The 25,835-nt window shown below is 46.7% G+C and overlaps 2 protein-coding genes and 2 non-coding genes across 7 annotated transcripts; all 4 read right to left on the minus strand.

Annotated features, from left to right (window-relative positions):
* Positions 1 to 6,280: 6,280 nt before the first annotated feature.
* On the minus strand, positions 6,281 to 10,573 carry RPSA (ribosomal protein SA). The gene is made up of 7 exons (XM_065629277.1): positions 10,497 to 10,573; positions 10,059 to 10,226; positions 9,411 to 9,529; positions 7,895 to 8,140; positions 6,896 to 7,024; positions 6,516 to 6,684; positions 6,281 to 6,424 (listed from the first exon to the last, which is right to left on the minus strand). Exons 2-7 carry the CDS (start codon positions 10,189 to 10,191, stop codon positions 6,330 to 6,332), a joined length of 891 nt encoding a protein of 296 aa, XP_065485349.1. The 5' UTR covers positions 10,192 to 10,226; positions 10,497 to 10,573; the 3' UTR covers positions 6,281 to 6,329.
* Positions 7,585 to 7,743, minus strand: LOC135986357 (small nucleolar RNA SNORA62/SNORA6 family). Its single transcript, XR_010605878.1, has one exon. It is a non-coding gene; the product is annotated as a small nucleolar RNA SNORA62/SNORA6 family (small nucleolar RNA).
* On the minus strand, positions 8,633 to 8,792 carry LOC135986356 (small nucleolar RNA SNORA62/SNORA6 family). Its single transcript, XR_010605877.1, has one exon. It is a non-coding gene; the product is annotated as a small nucleolar RNA SNORA62/SNORA6 family (small nucleolar RNA).
* A 4,707-nt stretch (positions 10,574 to 15,280) lies between the features above and the next one.
* Positions 15,281 to 25,601, minus strand: SLC25A38 (solute carrier family 25 member 38). Of its 4 annotated transcripts, none has more exons than XM_065628791.1 (7): positions 25,399 to 25,601; positions 23,315 to 23,436; positions 22,595 to 22,679; positions 21,895 to 22,074; positions 21,265 to 21,433; positions 20,493 to 20,659; positions 15,281 to 19,049 (listed from the first exon to the last, which is right to left on the minus strand). In XM_065628791.1, the coding sequence occupies exons 1-7, from the start codon at positions 25,465 to 25,467 to the stop codon at positions 18,927 to 18,929; spliced, it is 915 nt and encodes a 304-aa protein (XP_065484863.1). In that variant the 5' UTR covers positions 25,468 to 25,601; the 3' UTR covers positions 15,281 to 18,926. The 4 variants fall into 4 exon arrangements, with proteins under 4 accessions (XP_065484863.1, XP_065484864.1, XP_065484865.1 ...); XM_065628792.1 differs by lacking the exon at positions 25,399 to 25,601 and adding an exon at positions 24,470 to 24,516; XM_065628793.1 differs by lacking the exon at positions 25,399 to 25,601 and adding an exon at positions 24,355 to 24,489.
* Between the last annotated feature and the right edge of the window lie 234 nt (positions 25,602 to 25,835).

The raw sequence follows: 25,835 nt of genomic DNA on the forward strand, positions 1-25,835 counted from the left end.
ATGAATTGTATACCTGTGAGCTTTGGGAGTACCATGGAGAGGACAAGTCACTCTAGAAATGCTGGAAGCAATAAGCCAAGCAGAACAGATGAGCTAGAAAGTTTCCAAGGCATATTCAGCTAGGAGCACTGTGTTTCTCTACACTGGAAGCCAGCAGCATCCCACCTTGCTCCCTTATGGAAATTTAAAAGCAAGATAAATGTGTGCAGCTGAGCATGGAGACAAGAAGTTTAACACAGAGATACATATGGAAAAAAGAGTAGGTTTGGGGTTCTTTTACAAAAAGTGTATTACGATCCCTGTGAGAGAGCACCATCCTGCTACAGGGAAGTCAAAAATGCAGGCGAGAGGCAGGGAAAGCACTGGCTGGACCAGCTCTGCTCCAACTGCAGGAGATGGAAGCTGGCACTGAAGACACTTCTTCACTAGTCGCCATAGCCAGGGGCTTTGCAATAGTATTAAATCTCTCCTACACCACTAAATAGCAGCTGGGATATTTAGGAGGGGTGGGCGATGTCTCTCACCACAGGGAGTCACCCCGAAAGGCCCAGGTGTACTTACCGAGGAGCTTTTGACCATGCTTCTCTCGCTCGCTGCCAGCCCAGTCCAGCTCTCCGGCCAGGTCACCAGCAGCAGCCGAAACAAACCAGGAATAACAGCACCATCTACTGGAGTCTTGGAAACGATCCGCATCCTCGCATTTTGCAACCGTGCAACTCATCACTGTCATCCATCTGAAACCTGCCAGGCAGGAGCGATGCTCAGGGGCTTGCCAGCCCCCAGAAAGCCCCTTTTGTTAACATGCCTGTGTCTGAGAGTGGTGAAAGGTTGGTAGGGTCATCCTGACCTAGTTCAGACCCTACAGGCAAATATCCAGACCGTCTCCGTCACTCTCAGCATCCCCTCACCCCTCCAGAGGTGAGGTAGCAAACAGCCTCTGGGACCAGAAGCAGCTTCTTGGGCAATCATAGAATCATTTTGATTGGAAGAGACCCTCAGGATCTTTAAGTCCAACCATCACCTAACTCTAGCACCAAACCATGTCTCTAAGAACCTCGTCTAAATGCCTTTTAAATAACTCCAGGGATGGTGACTCCACCTCTTCCCTGGGCAGCCTGTTCCACTGCCTGACAACCCTTTCCGTGAAGAATTTTTTCCTCATATCCAATCTAAACCTTCCTGGCACAACTTGAGGCCATTTCCTCTTGTCCTATCATTTGCTACTCCGGAGAAGAGACCAACACCCTCCACGCTACAACCTCCTTTCAGGTAGCTGTAGACAGTGATAAGGTCTCTCCTCAGCCTCCTTTTCTCCAGGCTAAACAGCCCCAACTCCCTCAGCTGCTGCTCATCAGACTTCTGCTCCAGGCCCCTCACCAGCTTCATTGCCCTTCTCCGAACTCTCTCTAGTATTTCAATGCCCTTCTTATGATGAGGGGCCCAAAACCGAACACAGGATTCAAGGTGGGGCCTCACAAGTGCCGAGTACAGTGGGACGATCACTTCCCTAGTCCTGCTGGCCACACTATTCCTGATACAAGCCAGGATGCTGTTGGTCTTTTTGGCCACCTGGGCACACTGCTGGCTCATGTTCAGCCGGCTGAACGGTGCTAACAAACACAGCATTACAAGTGATATTTAAGAGCTGTGAGCTTCACACAGCAGCTTTCTAGGTTTTAGTCCCACTGTAGGGTTTCCAGCCATGGCACGGAAATGAGCAGTGTCGATGTGTGCAGCTATGGCACAAGTTTGTACCGATCTTTGATGTGACTGTCCTCGTGGCAGACCGGCTTGGAACTGTGCAACATGCCACACTTCTTCCCACAATGAGCTCCCTGCTTTGCATAACCCTAGATCGAAACCTAACCCACATATAAGGTGGGCAGGTGTATATTCCCTTTGAATATCTGAAAGGTTAATTTTTTTCATCCCTCAGGATCCACATCTGGCTCATACAATATACCCCATTCCCTCTCCTTCCGAGCTGCCTGCTGTTAAAAACTCAAGCCCCCACAATAAGGGCGGTGGGTACACGATGCTGCTGGAACATGGCCTGTGCTAGAGGCATAGCTGTGCTGTGGTACCCCTTGTTCTGCCCAAGAGTCACTGGTGAGACTCTGTAAACAAAATGAAGAGAATAAGCTACATGACTCAACCCAAGAATCCCTTCTGGGTGTAGTGCAATGGCATTTAAAATGAGTGCAAAAATTTTGTACCAGAGTAGATTTATCTGGCCTTCAAAGCAGGGCCAAAGTGCCATCATTTCAAAGGACACATCCAATGGCCTTTAGAGGATTTATTTTATTCATGCTTGAGCAGTATTAGTAAAAACAGTAATCTTGTAGCTACTGAAACAAACACTGACAGAAACATTTATGACTCTTAGATGAGAAGAGACACACTAGTTAAAAGCAGGCTTTATGAACTTTATTAACTGAGGTTTTAAGCAGAAGCCTAAAAAAAAATATGTTCTTTCAACTACAGAGGTAACTGAAACAAAAAAAAAAAAGTAGCTTCCTTGTGTAGCTTTATTCATCAGTGATTACTGAATGTAGAGGAATACGTATAGATAAAAATGATACACTTTCAAATTTGGACAGTAGAAACATGGTAGTGAGTGTTCTTGAAAATAGGAGTATTAAAAGAACAAATAAAAACAGCTTCAGAAATCAAGTGTCCCAGGAAGGAAGAAATTCAGAAAAACACAGTTGTGGATGAGATCGTACATAGCAAGACCATGCTCAGGGTATTTATTGCAGCCTGCCTCTTTGCAGAGCTGATAATCAAAGATGTTCTTCATTCTCATTGCTGTTAATATATACAGCTGTGATGCGTCATTCTACTTTTACCTGTCATACAGACTCAATGCAGATGAGGTTTCCATAAACTCAGAGGCTTTGTGGTTTTCACAAACTCTAGGCTGCAAGGGTTGGGAGCTGGTAGTGCCCAGCATTGGCTGGAGGAAAGAAATTTTGCCTGAAGCGCTGGCTTCTTTGGAAGCTGTCTCTTTGGAAGCTGCAGAGCAGTGGGGAAATGACCCAGCAGCTCCTTGGTCTCACAGTAATAACAAGGCAAATCTGAAATGCTGTTATTCCTCGGCTAGGATGCACACATTCAAGACAACAGGGTTCATCTGTCCCGAGAAGGTTTGAGATACACCAGCTTTGGAGAGTGCTAAGTTTGTGACAATTGCGGATTTACCACGTGCTTTACTCCATGTAAAGTCTCCCTGTACCAGGATGCTATTAACCTGAGAAAGAAAAAAAAATAATTTATCATTACAAGATCCACTCCAGCTCCACACTCACACTCTGGGGTGGGGAAGAAACCTCTAAGAGGAGCAGTGAAGCAAGTTCATCAACCATACACACATACAAGCTGCACACTGATTTTAGTAAACAGGTTTCAAATGAGTACACCATACTCCTAAAAGACAGCATCAATCATTCTACAACCATTTACACTGTTTCAGAAAGCAAAACAGCCTACAGATGGAATGAGTGGAAGAGTTTTGCAGGCTGGATTTAAGTAAATATAGCCGAGTCCCTTCAACTGTGCATAAAGCACTTTGCTTCCTATAAAAGAAAAGCCTTGATGTAATCATACAATACTCTGATAATAAAAATATGTGATTATTTGGGCAAAGAAATTACTGGAGAGGACAAGGAACATCTGTGAATGAGGGCACATAAATTAGGGAGGGAATTAGAAAGCACATATCTCACACATGAGATTCATGGATCAGACAGTAGTTTATTGGCAGAGGACTCTTCAACACCTCATTTCGCCAGAGGGATTCTGTGATGCTCAGCAACATCAGCTAGCTCCCGTATAGACCAAATGTGGAACAGAAAGACTATCCTAAGAAGCCTATACAGCCCAGTCCAATCAACCCAAACTAAATGCAAAAAGGTCATGGAGAAGGGGAACACTGCCAGATCCTCAAGGGAAACAAAATGTTTTCATTACATGTAGTTCAGCCTAAGCTATCTTGGGTCAAATCAGATCAATCCGAAAAATATGGTTACAACTTCTCTGCTGTCCACTTACATCAACCCCAACACTACATCTGCCAGAAGAAAAAAAAAAATAAACAAGCCGCTAGGAACTCCTAGCTCCTCTTCCTGTCCCTCTGCACTGCCTCCATACACGAGGTATTTGCCACAGGGGAAACTCTGGCAGCTGTAAATCTCCTGACACATCTCTGCTGTACCTGCACACCCCGTACTGAGACTTTGCCTGCCCTGTGCCACCATCATGCTGAGGAACGTGGCCCTCCTGCAACATGCCCTCTGCTACTGCCGGCCAAGGCTGCCTCCTTTTCTAAAGGGCTGCTATTCACCTCCCCTGCAGGGCTCACCTGCCTCACCTCAGTTACACCAAAAAGGTAACTCTGAATCCACATGCAGAGATCCAGCTCCTCACTCTCTTCTCCCAGGCTGCGTGGATCCACCTCTCACTGGCTGACCTTGGTCCTAAAAAAGATACTAACCATAAAAGTCAAAGTGATACTTCGTGAAACCCTTAGATGAAAACAATCGCATTCCAGTAATATGCCAGGAACATTTCAGTAACAAGTACACAGATGAAGCTATTGCAGATTTAAAACTGCCCCATTGCATACACAGGAACTGCCTGATGACTGCCATATTCTCAACATCTGGAACATATTCACATGAAGGGGGTTACAAAACAGATAAAGAAAAGCGACAACGGTGAAACTGCCATACCAGTGATTCAAAGTACAGAGGGGCAACCCTGTGCTCTGAGTTTGGAAACTTTTAATGTGAAAGCATGAAAAGACCAGGGCAACAAGTTATTGTGGGCAATCTCAGAGCTGGGGAAGGAATCAGCAGCTGCTGTACAGGCTGTCCCTGGTCCAGCTACAGCACCCGCCCAGAGTCCCAAAGCGAACCGGCTGTCACCCCACCATGACACGCAGCTTCCTTTGGACAGATGTTGTACAAGAATATGCACAGCTTACTTTAGGTTTTTCTACTGTTAATATGCATCTTGCACTAAAAGCAAACAAGCACATGTGCTAAGAGAAAACAATCTAATATATTCTTCACAGGTTGGTTGCCATGGCTGTGTTATGCCAAAAGGTGGGATCATTACCCAGCATGCAGATACCAAAACAAACATAGGGTTGAGGTATTTGCTTTATTGGCAGTTCTGTGCAGAAAAGGGTGCTGGGCGATCTTTCGCAAAGCTAGCACACCAGAAGCAGGCTGAGTTACATATTTATACATTTTGGTTTTGACCACTCCTAACATTTTATGCATATTTATGCCTACTCAAAGTCTACTGCTCTAAACTTTTCTCATCTTGGTTTAAAAGGTACAGTAAACGTAAAATCTTCTATGCATGGCCAGTGAGTAGAGATCTTCTCGAGAAGGTGGGTAGCCTTCGATGAGGAGGCGTGTGTTTGTATTAAAATGAGTGTATAATGAGCATAGTTCACCAAAGTTCAAGATATACCAGATATATCCTTGCCAAATTTCATGGTTTGTTACTATGTGCATGTTCTTCAAGCTTTACCTCCGGGTTTGTCCTTCAAGTTGCTCTCACAAGTAACCAATTCTTGTCCTGTTTGAATTATATTCTTTGTTTTATAGTCTGCCTTGACCTTCTGTGAAACTCCATTAAACTTAACAGGGACATCAGCTGGAGTTAGAAAAAGAATAGTGAGACAACAGCAACATGGAAAAAGGGATCCAATTTGAACACTTCTCCACCTCCTACAACCCCCCTGTTTCTCTTGGTGAAGGGTCTGCTGCCTGTTATTGCTATCAATCACAGAAATATATTACTCAAACTCTCTAAGGCAGATGAGTTCACTTTTTTTGAGGATTATTGCAGTATTTTTGCGGAAGAAATCAGTAACACGGACAGTAGAACTGGCATTTCCCCACGTGAGCAGCTGCCACTCAAGGTCCCTCCGCCCCACGTACGCGGACAAGCCGACACTGCGCCCATCGCCCCCACCCGCGCGGAGGGAGTGGCGGGAAAACCAGCCCCGCCCCGAACGCCACTGGGTGACGTCCGCCCTCACCTCTCCCGCTGGCCAACGGGGAGCTGCTACGTCACCAGGGGGCGTGGAGCCAGAGAAGGCGGGAAATAGGAACGCCAGGGCGGGAGGGCAGCAGCCCACAGCCCCAGCTCCACGGAACAGGGTGGAACAGCAGTTTACAGCTTCCCCCGCCCGTGGCCAAGGGCTGCACCCCACGCCACCCACGTGTTTCACCCGCCGAGTGTAACAAAGCGGTACCAAGCCGGGTGTGTATCAAACCAGCCTTTATTTCTCTCACAGCAGAGCCGGCCTGAAGTTAAGACCACTCGGTGGCAGTGCCAACCCACTCGGTAGCCTGGGCTGTGGGAGCTGCTGACCAGTCCTCAGTGGCCGGCTGGGCACTCCAGTCCTCTGCAATGACAAAGACAATGCTTAGTGCACCCCAGCTCTCCCCACCCAATACAACATGCACCCCGCTCCCTCAGACGTGCCCCAAACTGACCTGTGGGGAACTGCTGGATGGGCACAGAGGGGACCTGCACTCCCTCAGACCAATCTGCCACCTCGGGCTGAGGTGGAGCGGTGAATTCAGGAGCTGGGGCCGTCCATTCCGTCTGGAACTCCTCCTTGGTAACCGCTTTCTCAGCAGCAGCCTGCTCCTCCTTTTCGATCTGCAACGGCAGAGCATAGTCCAAGCCTCACAAAAACATCTCACCACCCTCACTGTCACACAGCAGACAATATGCACCAACCAACAACAGACAAGGCTAAGTAACCACCAGCTTAAGGGTGAAATGCAGTATTACGTTGGTAAAACCTGTCCTCAACAGCAGGCAGGCAGGACACCTCACACAGCCACATTTCCTTCCACAAGCCTCCTACCTCCTCGGGATCCCTGTAGAAGTACAAGTCGGGCATGACCTCCCAGGGGTGCTCGCGGGAGATGGTGCCACGCATGCGCAGGACCTCCCGAGCCAGCATCCACCACATCAGACCCACTGAATGGGCTCCCTGCGACAGAAGAAAGCATGTGAGGTTTCCTGGGAAGCTAAAGCTTTGAAAACACTTTAAAAGAGCAAAAGACTTATTTGTGCTCAGTCCAAGGTTCTTGCTTGGCAAGAGAAAGGCATTGCTTGCTTACACCCACACGCTTATGTGCTTGGACTCAGGAAAGGGCAACTTTTCGAGTTCCCAGTGACGTTTTCAGGTCTCTGCAGAAACCACAGCGCGTTCCCATCACCAGCATCTGCTGTATACAACACAGCCTGAAGCAATTGTCCTACTATGGAGTTTCATACCACTCATTACCCCACAAGAATCTTGTTCAAAAGACAGGGATTACGCTCATCACATATGCTAGAATGAAGAAATAGAAAACTTGACCAAATAAGCAGGTCATACACACATGCTCAGATCTGGCTTATATTAGTTTTGGTGAACAACAACATCTAGGTAGAGATCAAAGATATTTTCCCATCTCCCTAGCCTTTACCTTTCTTACAGCTTCTGACAGGGTAACATTTCAGAGCACTTTCTTCATCGGTTCCTTTTATCTTTCATTCATATTCATAAACTGTGGCAAGAATGACTACCAAACTCCACTCATTGGGCCACCGAGACCCTCATGGTGTCAGTGAAAAGTCCTGCCAAATTACTCTAGCACACGTCCTACACTTGAGAGTTCCTTGGCCAGAAAGAGGCCTCAGCTCCAAGCTCCAACTGTGTGCAGCTCATCTCCCTCTCCCCACCCACCTGCTAGCACATGAGAGGCCTTAATTAGCTGGTCAGCCCTGGAGATACGTGCCATACAAGCCAACTCCCGTCTGCAAAAAGCATCCATCTTTGCAATTTAGGGTTTGAACGCTACAACGAAGCTCTTACCTTATTGTTGCAGGGAATAGCAATATCCACGTAGCGCAGCGGGGAGTCGGTGTTGCACAGCGCGATGGTGGGGATGTTGACGTAAGATGCCTCTGTCAGTGGCTGATGATCAGCCCGGGGGTCCGTGACAACCAGGAGCCGTGGCTCACGGAAAGCCGCTTGGATCTGGTTTGTGAAGGTACCCGGGGTGAAACGTCCAGCAATAGGAGTAGCCCCAGTGGCAGCGGCAAACTTCAGAACAGCACGCTGCAAAACGGACCACAGCAGAGGTGAGGCAGGGAAACTTGCATTTCAACCAAGTCACCCAGGTACACTGTCAGGAAACACAAGAACTACTTGTTTCAACTCCTGTGAAATCAGGGCTCACCAACAGCTCTGCGTTCCGAAATAGACAAAATAGAAATGCTTTTGAAACACCAGGAGTTTAAAGGATCATATCCACCAGCACAGCAAGAAGTCAGGATACAAACTTTTTTGGATTTCCTGAACTTAGTTGTAAGCTCTACTCCAAAGTCTCATAATCAAATCATGAAGAAGGGATAAGAAATGGTTATGAAAAAGGAAAAGCCATTTTTTTCCATTATTTCTACATCCTTTTATTATCCAGCAGCATAACTTCAATAACTACAGAAAAAGCCCAGTAGTAAATATACACAACCTGTAGCTGTGTCCATTAAAATTGCAGTTGGCAGTTTGTACTTGCAAGAGCTTTCAACTTCTGAGGCATCAGGCAGCTGGGCATGTGGCAGGGCCTACTATCAAACTCCATTCACAGAGGGGGCTCCTCTCCTGGTGTTAGCGAAAACCCTGCCAGCCAGTTTGCTGTAGCACACTTCCGACACTTGAGAGCTCATCGGCCAGAAACTGACCTCGGCACCAAGCTTTAACAGTGTGCAGGTCAAGTCCATAGGAACTCGGGCTTTTCCTTAGTAAATCCATCCTGTGTCATTCACGATCTCCCTGAATATTTGTGGCACCACCTGCATTAGTCCAGAGAAGCTAAGCTCACAGATAAACTTCTGTGGCCAATTATATTTTACTTAAAGGCTATGTCCCCTTCTATAACAGAAAGTTTTTTGCTAAAAATCTAGATAAAATTTAAAATATAATTGTTACATACCCGGCTCAAAAACAGAGCAAATGATGTCTTTGAAAACTTTCTATCACGTGCTTATTGTCCCCAAAAAGTAGTGGGAATTACTGGGGAGGGCCACCAGGGGACTGACCACTAATATGCTGTAAGTCCAAAAGGAAGCACCCACAGAATGATATGAAACAAGTTGTTTAACTTCCCTTGTCCTCCCTGAAACCTAGAGAAATTGTGGAGGGGGTCCTCAACTGATCTGTTCTAAGACGCAAGTGAAATACAAGAAAAATGCTTCCAAAAAGTTTCCCTAGTGCCAAAATCTGGGTTACCCCTTTTTATCATCAAGTTGCCACTGGCAGTCAGTGATGTGTGTGGCAAGAGAGTCCTGCTCCCAAGACTGCAGGCCTCATGACCAACAAATGTCCATACCTGTCCAGTATTTCTGGAAGAAATGACGCTCACATCAGCTGGGTTCTCAATGGCAACAATGGCCCGGGCTGCCAGGAGAAGTTTTTCCCAGGTCCTCTTCAAATTGATGATGTAAATACCTATTGGTGACGAAAGGCTTCAGAGCAAGCAGCAAATACAAGACCCTAAAACACGACAGCACTCTTCTGCATTTAAACTTGTGCCTGTGATTACTCCAAAATTCTAATCAGTGTAAAGTTATTCCAAGGAAAATGCTCCCATTTGGTCTTAATGTAGCACAGTTCCAGCACGTATCAACATCAACCAAGGCCTGGTAGGAGCTTTCATCTTTTAATAGGGTGCAGCTCAGATTTAAGAATAATGCAAACGAGCAGCAGAAACCAGTATTGAGACACTGAAACTATTTTGTTACTATAATCAAGAACTAGCAGAAAGGCCCAAATACAGCTGTGATTGATTTACCAAGTTCTAAAATCCGTATTTCATCCTACTTCTCTCAGTAACACGATTTAATCAACAAAGATGTCTGCACCTTTCAGGCCATGGAGAAACTGCTGGAGAGCTCGAGCATTAGCACTTTCCCGTTTTCCTCAGCTGTGCCCGCAAAATCTCTGCTGCCCACCGGGGCCAGCCACCCTGCGGGTTTACCATCGCTTTTCCTTTTGTAGATATACTGCTCCATCTGGAAGTCAAGGTTGGTGCCTCCCAGGTGGGTCCCGGCAGCGAGGAATTTGAGGACATCCTCCTCCTTCATCTGCAGGACATCGAGACCTCCGGACATTGCGGGGTTTCCCTTTGGAAGCAACGACGGGGAACCTGCGGGCACAAGCACCCGGGTTCAGCCACGCGGGGACTCGCGCCTCCCTCCGCGCCACGAGGGCCCGGGCGCCTCCGCCGCCATCTTGGCAGCGCCGGCCGCCGGATCCCCCGCCCCGCACCGGGCAGGCCTCGCCCTTCCCCGCCGCTCGGCCGGGTCCTGCCGCCGGCACGGCAAGGGCGCGCACAGACCCAAGGGCGCGCACGGACCCGCCGGCCGCACGCCCCGCCACCGCCCGCGGGCCCCCCGCGCCGGCCGCAGGCACTCACGCTGGCAACGCCGTGTGGAGGCCCCGGCCGGAGCGGAACGAAAAGGAAGTGCGGCGCCTCGTGGGGTCTATATATGGCCTCCCCGGCCAATGGGGAGCCGCGGGGAGGGCGGGGCTCCGCTGGTTGCTACGGCAGAAGGTGCCCGGTAGAATCCGGTTAAACGGGCACCGAGCTTCCGCGTTCCGTTCTGCAGTGGACATTACTGCGATGATTTCCGCTTTGCGGGATTTTTGTTTGTTTGTTTGTTTGTTTGCTTTTAAGAGGAGGCAGGAAGTGAGCAGACTTTACACCCTCTATCATCCTTTCCCTCTGTCATATTCAGGGAGCAGACAGAGGCCTGAGAGCAGAGTTTCCCGGAAAAAAACCAAAACAAAACCAAACAAACAAAAAAAACCAACAACAAACCAAACAACAACAAACACTAGTGATCTTTACTTTATTATGCTTGCTATCATCCAGATCTGGGTAACTTTCTGGACAGTGCTGACACTACAGCCAGTGGCTTCTGCAATAATTCATGTTCCCATCTTTCTAATAACGGTGCTCCTTCAGTTTTCTCTCGTCTCTTTTAACCTGACTGTAGCAGTGTGGTTGGGCATCGAGCCTCCTGATAACCCCTTTGCAATGAGTTGCTCTGGAGGTTATTTAAGTAGCAGGTTACAACATCATCTCACGCACGTTCTCTGCTTCCTATAAAATGAGACCTTGTCCTGTTTCAGGTGAGCAGCACTTTGTGCATTTACTGCCAGTCACTTTCCATCATTCCCACAAAACTTCAGCCTGCAAGCCAGGAGCTGGCTGGCATGCCGTTCTTCTTTTCTATATGCTTGTTAGATGATCTTAACCAGCGAGACTGCCAGATCAATTTCAGAATATTCTTTAAGAGAATAATTCACACATTTGCCACATGGTGGTGACAAAGGTAGGTAAAACGAAACTCAGCAAATGGTGAAGTGAGCTCTCAGCAAGAGCGTGAAATATTATTACACAGGTACCCAACAGATTAGAGACTTGTGTTGCACTTTGATAAGTGGGCTGTGGATAGTGAGAGCTGACTTCTCTGGGCTACGTACAACATATATCTCCTAACAGGAGCACGATGTGAATATGAGCTCAGGGAGGAAGAGGGGAGGTGGTGGTGCTACCGTAGTGTATGCGATGGATTTAGTCTAGAGAGCTCTTCTGCATAATCAATAAACAACTGTATTAAAAGTGCATTTGAACATAACAATTGGAAGTTCAGTAATGGATATTGCAGTAAATACAATGGTTTCAAAGGAGTGCCACTGGTCAGCATTCAAGACTCCTCTGGAATCTCTAGTACTTCTTATTGTCACAATTTTGAGCCCTTTCTGGTAGACCATGAGTTCCACAGCTCATGAGAGGGCTTGGAAGAGTCATGGTAAAACTTGACAATAAAGTATTTCTAAATATTTTCTTAAGCAACCTGAAAATTTGTTCTATTTTTTAACTGTGTGCTGAGACACTTTAGAATAAATCTTTGTCACTAATGAACACGACCCTCAGGTAGAAGCGTATCTGTCTTATAATGTATTTTAGACCATGTCTCTCCTGTCACTATTCACACTGAACTTGGTTACACCACTATATGCAGAGCACGGCAGACATTGTTTTTTAAAAGTCGAGTGAGATTCAAAATATTCCTTAACTGAGAGAAACTTCTTACAGCTTAGACACCATATCTGATTGCAAAGATCCTGAAGCTGATATTAAATGAGCTTGGATGTGAAGGATAGAGCTGTTCCTACTTCTGTTATGCAAACTGTTGTCAGTCACTGACAGCAATCAGTGACAGGCTTGGAAGAGCCCCTGGAGTGATGCCCCCTGCCACTCTCATCACAAGTGACCCTACACTTGTGAGGAACAGCACAGAGGGTGGGCCAAGTTACTGAGTAACTCAGGCAGACAAGGCCATAGCCAGGGCTGCTCCTGTTTGAGCTGCTCTGGTTTGGTGTGGACAGGGGGTGGGATGACGCTTGCCTCATCCTCTCCCACACAGACATACCTGGGGATGGCTTCTGTGGCATGCCCCCTCCATGGGCCGGACTGTGCTTGCAGAAGCCAGCTCGGCCAGACTCAGGTCCTAGAAAATAAAAGCAAGGTATTTGGTGGCTACATCTGTATGCAAATCTGGCATTTGTGTCACCTTTACATGATGGGCACGTGTGATTTTATTGACACGATTCCTCAGCGTGAGTTGCTGTGCACCCCAAAGGGCCCCTATTATTGTCCAGATTTATCTGGTTGGATTTTACTCATCTTATTCAATTGCTAGGGAAATGTTTTCCTTGAACCTTGACTCCTCTAGTCAGTCCCAATGAAGCACAAGCAGGTTCATACTGTATGTGCCAACACCTACCTGCCAGAGCAGCAAAGCTTCCCATAGTCCCGCTGAGATCTGGTAGCTCATGGTTAGGACCTGAGATCCTGCCAAGCCCCATGTGTCAGCCGGGTCTCTGGTGCGCAGCCTGGAGCATAACAAAACCTCTGCTTCACCAAAGAACTGCTCCCAAAGCCTCGGGCAACTCTGCAATGAGTGGCAAGGGTCAGCACTTGGGTGCAGATGTTTTCAGATCACACACTGTTAAGTGTCACCAGAGAAAAGCTGCATTTGGCAGAGGATCATCACCAGTCCTGGAGGGAATACAGAAATTTCTGAGGAAGGGAAGGGGCACAGGGGGTGGAGGAGGGAGTAGACAAATCACATCAAGTATGAAACCTGCAGGCAGAAAACAACTCATGTGAAAGGCAGATACTAAAGCATTTCCCAGATCTGTGGGCCTGATACATGTGCAATTAAGCCGCATATTTATTGACACACACAGAAATGCCACATAACAAATTTAGCATGGAGTGTTTACCGGTAGCTTTCTCTTTGAATTCAGCCTATTCACCCACAAACTGGAGCAGGGGGCTGTAACGGGATGCCCCAGCGATGAGAGAGCCACTGGGCTGCAGTGGAGGCGTTTCTGCTGCCCAAAGGGGACCTGTGACAATGGATCAAATGGTGCCTCTTGGAAGGAGGCTCAGAAAGATGTTTGGGCAGTATCTATCCCACCGAAAATGCCACTGGGTGTCATCCAAGAGATGGTGTGGCACTCCTGGAGCTAGAGCCTCCAGAAGACAAAGAGGAACCCATGGAGATCGACCCACCTCCAGCAAAACTGCACAATACCATGCTTGTTTGTAAACCCCACCCTGGCTTGTGTTTCAATGGTTTGTTACTATTTCTTCAATGTTTTGGGGAAGCGTACTTTGGTGAATCTATTCCCTTCTTATTTCTAGTTCTACAAAGCTAGAAGTGTCTAACATCTGTCACAAAAATTGTGGAGGTCTAATTTTGACTTCTGTTTTTTCGTATTTTTTATCGAAATCTCTTAATGCATTATGATAAAATCTCCCAAAGCATCTAATAATGATAACATCGGAAATTAAGAACCAGTGCAATGTGGAAAATCAGCTCGATACTTTGAAACCAGAAGCAATTCTAGAAGGGATAAGCATAATCAAGAGCTCCATGTTGGTTTTGCAACAGTACACGTATATGTCTGTGTGTGTGACATGAGGAATATTTTCTGCTCAATACTGGTGTCAGTGATCGCGCATGGCACATAATACACTAAAAATAAAAATTAAAAAAGCAAGCAAAGCGTTCGCCTGGTTTATAGGTGGAAATGAGATCTGAAATTCAATATTTTATTACAAGGATGGTGCCTTTAAACTGTTCCTTTTCGATCTTTCCCACCCTCCACCACCCAAGAGGGTTGGGAAGCCTGTCTGCTATCTCTTCTCGCAGCTGGGGCAGCTGTCAGCAGTGTGAGCTGAAACACCCTCTACACTGGAGGTGGTTCCCCAAGGCAGCAGGAGAGCTCTGGGGAGCCCTGCATTTAAGAGCAGGCACTATGGCTGGCCTAATTTGGTTATCGGGTACCTGCACAAGCAGTTTGGGTCCAGCTGGCACAAAGCTGCACGCTAGGACTATCTGGTCAGTCTGTTACACACAGATAATTCTTTGTGAAAATTGCTCCATATAAGAATGCCTCACCTAGGCAACATCTGAAAAGAGAAGCAGTTTGAGATCTTCACGTCTGGAAGATGTACATCTCGGTATCAACAATATTGATGTTTAGCTTAGCACAACCTGCCTCCTCCAGAATCCCAGGACCGTGTTGTGACAGGAAGAGGAGATCCCAGCAATCCAGCATCACCCTGCACTATGCCTTGCAGCAGAGAACCAAGTCCCAGGCACAATTTCTGGTCCCCTGCCGAGATCAGACTGCCTGAGGAGCAAAGACCTGGTTGGCAGGAGATTAAAAACAGCCTCTCCCCAGAGTGCTCAAAACTCCACTATCCTAAAGATGGGTATTTTACCAGCTGGTATGGAAATTCAATTTCCATTAGTCTTTACACACGGCAGGCAGGCAGAGGAAGCTGTGAAAAAGACAAGATTCCTCATTGCTATGTGGTTTTTCCATTTAGGTAAAGCTGATCTAGGTTGTACTAGTACGACCTGTGTATATTATACCCCACAAAAAAAGAGAATATGCATTGCCTTGTATGGGCTCTGAACCCATCCAACAGTCCTCTCATCTTGGGAAACTTATTTTGCTTTCTTAAGCCACTATTCCATCCCATCCCACCGCATCCCATGCCATGCCCCCCCTTGTGGGTTTGGTTGGTTTGGGGTTTGTTTTCTTTTTAAAGAAACACCGAAGAGATGACACGGTTCATATTGGCAACCAGTTTTTAATAAAAACGTATAATACACTTTCTCACATAAATATTTTATATAGACACATAAATACTCACACCAGTGCAATGTCCTAAAGCTCCAGTTCTGTTTAAACAGTGCAAGAAAAAAGAAATCATTGGCACAACAAGAAGGGAAATGCTAAGTTTCTAAAACATAAACAAGCAGACTATTGCTCCTGTGTCCTTACACTTCACTGAGTGCCTCAACATGTGAACCAGCTGTGTTCTTACAGCACAGCTGCATGGGCAAGCAGAGCCCATGTACAGTCTCTAATAGCGTGTTGCCAGCAACAGAGGTCATTCCGAGAGGGATCTGACCACGATCCTGCCATGTGCAGAAGGGATCACACCACGTTCTCTAGAATCCAAGCTGAGATTGCTTTGGATATGATTATCTGATAGGATTGGTAATGTTGAATTGCTGGCATGATGCACATAGGTGATTAAGCACCTGTGTCTGGATCTTTTGATTTGCTTTGAATTTAGGTTGTACAGTGACCATTTGTTTTTAATTACAAGCATACGACCTCAAGGGCAATATATCTAAACTTCAAGTCTGCACACTTGTTTTTCTTGACTTGCTATAGATATCAAGAAGTAACTTCAATAAATAAGTTTAGAAAAAATGTTTTTGAAGAGAGGAAAAGGGTGAAGGCTGGTAAAGATCAGTGCTGAGAAACAGCCTTGTGTCTGCCTATGTGATACAGCTTTTAAAAGACAATGAAACAGAACTTTAGCCTTCCCCCATATATATGAGGCTTGACAAAATAAATAATAAAATAAAACAAACAACAAACTTGCACTGCAAAACTCACTCTCCCCAGCTCCCATGTAGAGAAGTTTTTGGATTTGCAGCACCAAGGGTTGATGAAACACAGTGCAGTTTAGATTCTCTATTTTTTAAACTCAGCGGAGCTCCGGCTAATTCACAAGTCAAAAGCATATACTTTTTCACTCTACCGCAACAACAAAGAGCCTCCTCATTCTCCACAAAGTGAGGGGAACGCAAGAACTTTCATGAAGGAAAAGCTATCACTGCTTTAGGCCTGAATCCAGATTAAAACAAAACAACACACAAAAAAACCCAGCAGACTTTAAGACACTGGCATATCAGAATAAAATCTCAAGTTCTTCCTTCGTTATGTGACCAGGCAGGAGTATAGGGCATAAAGGCCACTGAAGTGTTCCTGCATTTTAAGTTTCTGATGAGGACGTTACTTAATTCAGGATTTATCACTTGGCATTCTTTGCTCACTTGCCTCATTTTTAAGAGCCTAAGTTTCTGCCTGCACAAGTTGCACACTGCTTTGCCATTGCTAAATTAGGAGCTAAAATATTCATGAAGCATCTTCCAGGCAACTCCATACATAGCCCCTGGCTGCCACAGCACAGATCCAACTCACACATCAGATTAAGGAAGCCCTAAATAAATTCAGGCTTCCAGTACAGTATGTTGGTTTGATCCCATGCATAGGTGAATAAAAGACATACGAGGTAACACATGTAACTGCCACCTTACTCTGCCAGGTCAGCAATCTTCAACTTGATTCTCCAGCTGTCTGTGCCAGTAGTGCTCAGTATAACAAACAACAGGATAAGCAGTTCCTGCAGTTTCACGCACTTTCACGAGTTCACGTCACTAAGGGTAGGATGGACAGCAGAAGAAAGGAGCAGTTCTTCATATTTAGGATTTGGCAAATGATGTGCCCACACGCCTGACAACGAGAAGCAGCAGAGGGAATCTGACAGCTTGTCAGTCACAATCTGGAATGGTTTGATGCAGTGTGCTGTCATTAACATATAGACATGTGCACACGGGACCCTCCACCACCATTCTTGGAGACTCCTGCACTGTGCAGTGCCAGTCTCTCCTTGCAGATGGGCTCAGGCTAAAAACAGGCAGCATCTTCCACTCCTCCAGCCTGTCCCTTACACTTTAGTCAGACTTAACGTTCATGTCAGTCATCAAACGTTCTTGCAGTTGGAATCTGGTAAAGAACATCTTTTACAGCACACACCCCTGCTAGTCTTGTGCTCAGGTTGCCAAGGTAGGCAGTGATTGTGCAAATTACACCCTAAATTTTAAGAACAACAGGTAGGTAGCACCCGTTGTTCATACAGTTACAGTGTCATGTCTTCATATGTAGAGACATCTGCTCTGTTTCTAAAGCAAATTTTAATATCTCTAGATATTTAACAAAAACAAAACAAAACAAAACAAAACCCCACAAACCAAAAAAATAAACAAAAAAACCCCCACACCAAAAGACCAAAAAGCCAAGGCTATGTTTTCTGCAAGGCACATTACAGAACAGGACACACACTTCTGTGCCCAGCTTTGTGGCAACCACAACAAAGCTGCAAGAGTCCCAACCCAGCCAGCCAGCACAGAGGCACAAGTGAAGAGGGGAGCAAGCTGCACCCAAGTCTGGACAACACACACTGTAGGGTTTTTGTAACAAAGTAGGAATGAGGAAGAAGGCACAGTGGATTCAAAAAAGTGTATTTATCTCTAAGTCTAAACTCAGGAACACTGAAACATGGACTACCTGCTAAGAGAAAATGATCATCTGGGAAACTGTGAAGGGTCTGTGTAGAGCCCAAAGAGAATTAAAGTTCCTTACCAAACACTCGTAGGTCTCAAACTTTGGCGAAAGCTTACAGAAAAGAGCAGCATTTTCTTTCCAAACCCAAAGATACTCCACATGCAATCAAGCAGCAGCTTTTAAGAGACATCCGAAGTGTCAGTATCTATATCTGCTTCCATTATAAAGGTATGCATTATGAGCTATGACCCTAAAAGCTACATCTAAGGACCAGTTCACACTGAGGGTGTTGGTCAGGGATTAACAAATGAATAATAGGAAGCAAATAAGTTTCTAGTACAACTGGATTTAGAAAGTACTTGAGTGTTCCTGACATAGTCAGACCAGCAGAAAAAAAATGTTTTTCAGAAAACAAGTAGAACTTTGGCAGCAATCAATTCTAAAGTGCCTTATGCTTCTTAATCCCTGAGCAAACATTGCTGCAGAGGCAGAAGCACATTTCAAGAGTGTTAAGATGCTCAAGTAAATAATAATACATGACACGCCAAAGAGGTTCCAGTTACCTTCTCTGCTATCAAGCACAGTACAAAATTGATGACAGCAACTGTGTTCCTAGCTTTCCTTCAGCATTTCATTTCTCTTCCACCCACTCCAGCATTATAAGCATTAAGAGAAACATCAAGTCTCCCACTGAGGTCTGCAATGTTCCCCTGTGAGAACAAAGCATACGAGGAGGGAGGATCTACACCAGACATTGGGGCCTTATTGGCCAGACAGCAAGGAACAGGCTGGTAGGTTCTGCAATCACTGTTTTCTCCTCAAAAACTTTTGCTCAGCAATGTCTCATTGCATAAAGGTGGTGAGCGCAGAGCACAGGCTGTGGAAACCCTGCCATTTCCATGGGACTTCTGGAATGCACTGATCAAATGACGCAAAGATCCGATCCTTCTTTCCTCTACTTGCCAAAAGGCCTAATCCCCTGTCTCAGAAGGGCTTTCTTCCTCCTGGCTGAGCAAGGCTTATTCCTCTGTGGAACTGGGAAGTTCCTATTGCCAGTTGATCACAGCAAGCAGGACAAGGAGTGAAGCTGTTCATTTCTTGTGCAAGTCACTCAAGATTTCAAGCCCATTTTTTCCATCATCTGTTCATACACCGTCCACGCCATTGCTGCCATCAGAGTCCGCCTGAGGGCACGGGGCACACCACCTCTGAAAAAGCCAACCAACCCAAAGTCCTGCAACAGGAGATAAACGAACAGTAATCCATCACAATCTGCCTCTTTTGTTTTAATTTCTCATCATTTATTACATAGAACAGCACAGGATATACCTCAGCTCAGACCCAGATCAGTTTCTGAAAGACCTAGGCTTAAATAGCATTTAATGTTTAGGAAAAACCTGTAGCACCATGCAATTGGAGGGCTACCCAAGAAAGCAGGAAGAGTAGTGAGTGGAGAGAGAATGCAAGGATGGGGACAATGGATGGAGAAAGCCGCACTCAAGCCCAGCAAAGAGAAGGAGAGGGTGTAACAGTTTCAAGACACTTCAGGAAAACCACTTGTCTTTGGTTTAGAGCTTCATGTTTACAAAAGCTACTTAGTTATTCTGTAAAAACTGAGATTTTTAAGTACTGAAGTAAAAAAAAAAAAAACCACAATACATTCTGATATGAGAAAAATGTACCATGCACAAAAAACCCATGCGCAAATAAACAGATTCTGTTTAGGGATAGAGTTCACTATGGAAATAAATCAAACCTGCCAGGATCTGCCCTTCTGAGGGCAGGAAGGGAAAGGCAGGCTTTGAGTACATCTCCATCCTATTCCTGGGATACAGATATGGGCATTTATTTCTCCTCTTCTGTCCAAATGGGAAAGAATTGTTTTGTAGCTGGTTTGTATCTGAAACCAGCATTTCACACTAGAGACTAAAGAAACCCTTTGCCCCAGTGTGGTAATCACAGATGTGCCTACACTGATAGACCAGAGGCAGCGGCAGCTGTAAACACAGCTCCTCCAAGTCTACATACTAAGCTAAATTGAAAAAAAAGTTAAGACAAAATAAGCTAAGTGCTTTCCATCACTACCAGTATAAGAATCGATCTGTAACAGACAGAACTGAATGGAAATCATTCACCAGCCTGGAACATGAAGCGGGTCTGTGTGGAGAGATGCTTGCTAGAATGCGCTCATCTTTGTGCTCCAGCACTCTGAGCTTACTCTCCAATTTGCCACCATCCGTAATTTTGGGAAAACAGACAGACGACTGAGGAATGGCAAGAATAATCAGGGAGCAAGTTCACTGGCTTGCAATCCATTTACAAGCAGCAACAAACACATATGAGTAGTGACAATGGCCCCTCTAATTACAAGAAAAAGCAAGGAATGGACTGACGCTTCCGACTGCTTTCAGACCATCAACCAGAGTACTTTCCAGTTATTACTGAACAGGCCTACACATACACCAGTAACAAGAGATTCCACTTCAGTCTCCCACAGCATGACCCACTTCAGCTCCTGAAAATGATGGCACTGACTGGCCAGACTGCAAAAGCATATCAAGCACTCACATTTCTTCAACTCTTTAAAAGGCAAAAAATTTCTTAGCATAGCTGTGCTTTGGGCAAGGAGACCAGAAGTGAGGCTGCGATTGAGCATATTAGAAGGGATTCACCTCACCTTGTAGATGAAGGCAATGGCCTGGCTTGTCCTGCGGTACTTTTGAGGGGACAGCTGCATGTGAGTTTTGATGACATCGGCAGGCTGTGTTGCCAGCGAGGCCAAGATTCCCGCAAAGATCCCACAGCCAAAATTCAGCAAGGGCATGAGCACTGGTTCCAGCTGGTCTGCAACACAGCAAAGGGAATGGACTCAGACACAAAACAGGCCAGGAATATTCATGCTGCGTGACAAAGCGAAAAGCTACTGAATTATTAAATCGATGTCTAAGAGAAGTTAAAACCCATGCAGTGTAGAGAAACCTTTCAAGGGGAAAAGTGGCTACTAGACAAAAGTTAGCACTATTAAAAAGTCTCACTTGATGGGGAGCTGAATTTGACAGGAACTTAGAAAGATTGTGCAAGTGTTGCCCCAGACAGTTCTAACATCAGAGAAGCCCCGCTTTAGTGGCAACTGGTCATTATACAAGACAACTAGCAGCAGAAAGAACTGCTGACGACATGCTCTCTTTCAGTTGTTCACTAACCCACCTTATGCATCAATCTTCATAAAGACAATCAATCAGCTTAGGACCAATTTCCATTTCTACACTAATCTGTGCTATAAGTCTACAGTTCACAGCAAAATGTGAATGTCCACTCTAAAGCCCTACAAGAGACTAATTAAACTACTGAGGCAGAAGGCAATAAGGCAATCAAGCAGGCAGTCAACTGCAGAGCAAGATGTGAGAAGAAAAACAGTCTCCATTACAGCCTCTGATGTTCAGCCTTACCCTGAGGTGTGAGTTTTTTGGTCTGTGTGTAGAACATCAGGTAGATGCCAGAGAAGGGTGCATCCCGCAGCAGTGTTGCGGTGAGCCCACTGAACATGCCACGAGCCCCTTCCATCTCATATATATTCTTCAGAGCTCCATATACACTCCCATAACCAAATCTTCCACTCTGCAAGGGTAGACAACTGTCAGTTATCCATGTGCCAGGCACAGGCCAAGGAGCCCTACACACACTCTGAGGCCATAGTGTCCATACAAACAGTAGCATGCGCTCCATGTGATGCCCGAGATGGCAGCACAGAGGACAGCCCAAGGCAAAACACGGGTTTCACCTACCTCAGCCTTCGAAACAACACTTCAGGAAGGTAAAATTTGAAATATGCTACATAGACCTTGTATACAACTGAAACTTAAAAATCTCAGCATGAATTCTGTTTCATCTTACACTTCTTGCCTAAATATCAGTGCGTGGCACTTCATGCACAATGTGTGAACCAGGATGAAATCAGGACTGCAGCCCTGGCTCTATCGAAGCAGCAGCAACCTTCTCCTGATGGAATAATTTATTTTTCATCACAAGGAAGGTGTGTGACATCATTAACAGGGAACTAATTAGAAAGTCAAACTCACCTCATATCGAGTCTTCACTACAGTCACCGGCAACATGCAAATCCCAGAAACTGCACGTGCGGTGGCACCGAGAAGGACAGATTCTAGGGCTGTGGGTGAGCGGTCCACTAGAAAGTTTTGCTTCATCATATACAAAGTGCTGAAGTAAATCCCAACCCCAGGAATACATCTTGCAAAGGACTTCAGAAGAAACAGAAGCAGATGAAGAAAGAAAAAGCATACATAAGACAAAATTTCCTACACAACATTTCGGAGACTGTTAAACTTGATAGGAAGCTTTGTAGAAACAAAGGTCACTAAAACTAATATGTTGAGCAAAAAAGACACGGTAAAAATCATTTACAGCACTGAGAGACAATTGATTCAAATGATGCTAGGATTTAACACATTCTTCAAGGGCAGTTTTCTAGAAACAAGGTATTTCAAAACAAAATCAAGTTGGTGCAGTTACCACCCTACATTTGCAAAAGTATTCAAGTGTTCAGCTGCTCAGGACTGCAAAACCACAGTGACTGCCATGACCAAATCAGTGGAATTCACAACATTAACTCTTTAAAATAGGATATAATCTAAATCACATGGTTTCATTCATAATTGTACAAGAGCTGGCTATGTAAATCCAGGCAGCCACCATTAGTAATAAACAGTAGGTTTATTTATCTACTTGTTTTTAGAAGTCAGGGTTAAAACAGCCACTTACTGGAGAGACACCTTTCCAGAGCCCCAGAAGACTCTCAGTACGGACAACCCTAAAGAACAGTGTTACCATCCCAGCACGACCAGACCTGAAACGAAGACAAGACAGGAACTGCAGAGACAAACTGGTTATGCTCTCTGGCAGATGTATTCCACAGCCACTCGCTCTTACTCGTATCTCAGCGCATTACCCCAGCACCTCAGAAGCACTCCTTTTAGACTCAGCTGCTTTCCTTGGTCACTCTTTCCAGGGTTTCTCTATCACTTTATGCTTTCCTATCACTTGTAACACACATTAGAGGCCTCTCTCCTTAGCATCTTCAGTTGCTCACTCCCTTTGTTAGCAGCAGATGTAGTCATAGTCGACTACACTGGGCAAATGGGAGCAGCTGCACATGTGGACAGGTTATGTGGCAACAACTTGCAATTTTTCAGGCAGAGGACACCCTCTGAAACTGCCTGGTGGCCGCTCCAGCAAACACCAGTCTCTCAGATGAATACAGACAAATGCTGAGGTTATATGTTATTAAAGTAGTGTTCACAAGAGCAGCCATTTTCTCTCTTCTGAAGCAAAACATCAACCCTTCTCCATGCTATAAAAATATATGTCCTATTTCAGACAGACTCTCAGTATCTGAATTACAACTCTGAACTCCAAGCCTTGGCCAGCCTATGGTGGAGCACCCCTATGCCCCACCATGAATACACATGCCCACTCTCTCACCCACTCCCAGCAGGCTGCAGAGTTTGCAGGCGGGTTTTCAGCAGGTCAAGGGGTTGGAAGAGGAGTGTGGAGCAAGTCCCACTGATGGAGCCACACACAAAGGCCTTTAGGACTGGATGCATCTGAAAGAGGAAGAAGACGACTTTAAAAGGCCATTTAATTAAGAATGGCACAAGAGGAAATACAGCAACTGATACGTCACTTGTTATGGGAATGACTAACTAAGGACTGCTGCTCAGGACACAAGAAACTTTTTCAGAGCCTGATCAAGTTTTATTTGTGGCTTTTGGTTACTCTGCCTTTCCTGGGAGATTGTTGCAGAATTTCCTTGTCATTTGGTGGTTGGAAAGAGTTTTCTCGACACGAAATGTATCAACAGACATTTGGTAACCATCTGCCATGTTAAATGAATTGGGTACCCTCTTCCCACCACTCCAACTACCTGTGCCTTAGCCCTAATCTCATCCCCCTGTGCTTAGCACCCCACTGGCAGCACCTCCAACCCTTCCTTCTCATTGCACGCCACGGGCACGAGTGGGGCTCTCCCCTAAAACTCCCCACCACCCAAACTCAGCTCAAATGCACCCAAAGCACAGTAGAGCTGCCTCAGCCAAGGCCTGGCTTTCCTATCTACACCAGCTGCCACCTCTCAGCACTTCTCAGGTGATAAGGCAGGAGGCACAGACCACACAGCGAGGTGGACATCTTTTTAATAAAATGCATAATTGTGTTTTGTTAACGAAGAACGAGTTTCTACACCCCTCGGAGCAGAATCACGTCACAGATAATTTTTACAGCACGGTGCTTTTTGGAGGGAGGGCCACGCTCCAAAGCCACTGAGGTGCCTTCCACCACCGCTTTTCGGACCTCCCTGAAGACCCGTTACGACCCTTCGGCCGCAACGGCCGCCCCCCAGCAGTCCGCACTTGGCCGCCGCCTTACGGGGTAGCCCCGGGGGCCGCTTCCCAAGAGCCGGGCGGCCGCGGGACACGGCGGAGGAGAGGAAGGGGCGCAGCGAGCCCTCCACCGCCGCCTCCTACCCGGGCGCCGCCGCCGCCGCCAGACTCTCCTCAGCAGAGCGGGCGAGGAGGGCGCGGGGCCAACGGTGTCACCGGCATCGTAACGGACCGTAACCGACCCGCCGCGCGTCGCTACCTCTGACTCTCGCTCCGGCATCCCCGCGCCGCCCCGCAGCCAGTAAGCGCGGCGGCTGAGAGTGACGTCACCAACGCCGCTCCCCCGCCGGCCAATCCGAGCAGCCCAACGCGGGGGCGGAGCGCGGCCCCGCAGGGCGCATGCGCCTCCCTTTAACCCTTCGGGTGCCGCTCCTCCCGCTCCGCTTCCAGCTGCCCGTCACTGGCCTTGCGGTGGGCCCGGGCCTGGGAGCGAGCAACGGGCAGCCCCGGCAGCTGCCTCGCCCCCGGGATCGCGTGTTTGTCACGTCTCTTGGGTGTTTAGTAGCCAACAACTGAGTCCCCGTGGGCTCTGTCAGACACGGGCGGCGGGAAGGGGACGGTTTGTAACGGGTAGGTGTCATCCCTCAGCCCCCGCAGCTGCCTTGTTGTGGAGACCCTGGCGTTCAAAAACCTGAGCTTCTCTGTAAGGAGCCATTGAAGGAGGAATGCTGTTTTTAAAAAACTGGGGCCCCCTGCCTCCCTCAGTGGGGGGAAAAGACTGAGAGACATCAGACAATGAATCCTTACTGTAAAACAAAGTCTCTTTGAACTAGTCCCGGAACGCAAACTGATTATTTAAAAAGTTAAGCTAGGGGGAAGGGTAACCAAAGAGCCAGGAAGCCATATTTTAAATAATCAATAAGGGGAGGGGGCTGTTGGAAGTAGATGAGGCAGGGGTTGGGTACTCTGTAAACCCGGCAGTGCCCAACCAGTGGGGCGCAGGGGAGGGAATTTGCGGCCGGGATTTGGGGGGGATATAAGCAGGGGCTTTTGCCCTATTCCGTGTGCCTACCTTTAGGTAGAACACCCGGTCTTGTAGAATAAAATATACTTTGCTGAGAGATCCTGCCTGGGCCTATTATATTGGCAAGGTAATTGTTTCCTACGTTCTCCCCATTTGTTTCTTACCACTACTGTTTCCACTTGGTCTTCCATATCCTGAGCACGGACCGGAGGAGGGCTGGGTTTCCAGAGCATTGGAGGAGCCAGGTGCCGAATTGACGTACTTCTATTTTAGGCCCGCGTCAGCCCTTGGACTGTGTGTCTTCGCTGCACCTGCAGAGCCAGCCATTGCTTGTTAGCGAAGCAGGATGAGGCTGGGAGGAGTACGCAGTGGCTTCAACAAGCTGCTTTTCTAAGAATCTCGCCTGCCAGCTTGCTGTGCCCTGGCTGATTAAGGGGCGGAACGTTCAGATACGTCACGCTCCAGCTAAGTTCGGCTGTTCCTAGAAAGAAAATCGTGGGTGCAGCAATAGCCACATGGATGAACCAGTTACGCTTGTTTGCTCACTTTGCCACATGGCAGCCCCTTCAGAAAGAGGGAACGTACTTCTCTGACTAGCAAG

This window comes from Caloenas nicobarica, chromosome 2, assembly GCF_036013445.1.
Source record: "Caloenas nicobarica isolate bCalNic1 chromosome 2, bCalNic1.hap1, whole genome shotgun sequence".
NCBI lineage: Eukaryota > Metazoa > Chordata > Aves > Columbiformes > Columbidae > Caloenas > Caloenas nicobarica.

Excerpts from the sequence above, each read along its gene's own strand:
- RPSA (XM_065629277.1), bottom strand. The coding sequence starts at position 10,191 with ATGTCCGGAGGTCTCGATGTCCTGCAGATGAAGGAGGAGGATGTCCTC. Across the intron at positions 6,685-6,895 it reads TCTACAGGGATCCCGAGGAG|ATCGAAAAGGAGGAGCAGGC; the intron begins GTAGGAGGCTTG and ends CTGCCGTTGCAG. Across the intron at positions 6,425-6,515 it reads CATCCAGCAGTTCCCCACAG|AGGACTGGAGTGCCCAGCCG; the intron begins GTCAGTTTGGGG and ends TTGTCATTGCAG.
- SLC25A38 (XM_065628791.1), bottom strand. The coding sequence starts at position 25,467 with ATGCTCTGGAAACCCAGCCCTCCTCCGGTCCGTGCTCAGGATATGGAA. Across the intron at positions 23,437-25,398 it reads ACCAAGTGGAAACAGTAGTG|ATGCATCCAGTCCTAAAGGC; the intron begins GTAAGAAACAAA and ends TTCCTCTTTCAG. Across the intron at positions 20,660-21,264 it reads CAAAAAACTCACACCTCAGG|ACCAGCTGGAACCAGTGCTC; the intron begins GTAAGGCTGAAC and ends GCTGTGTTGCAG.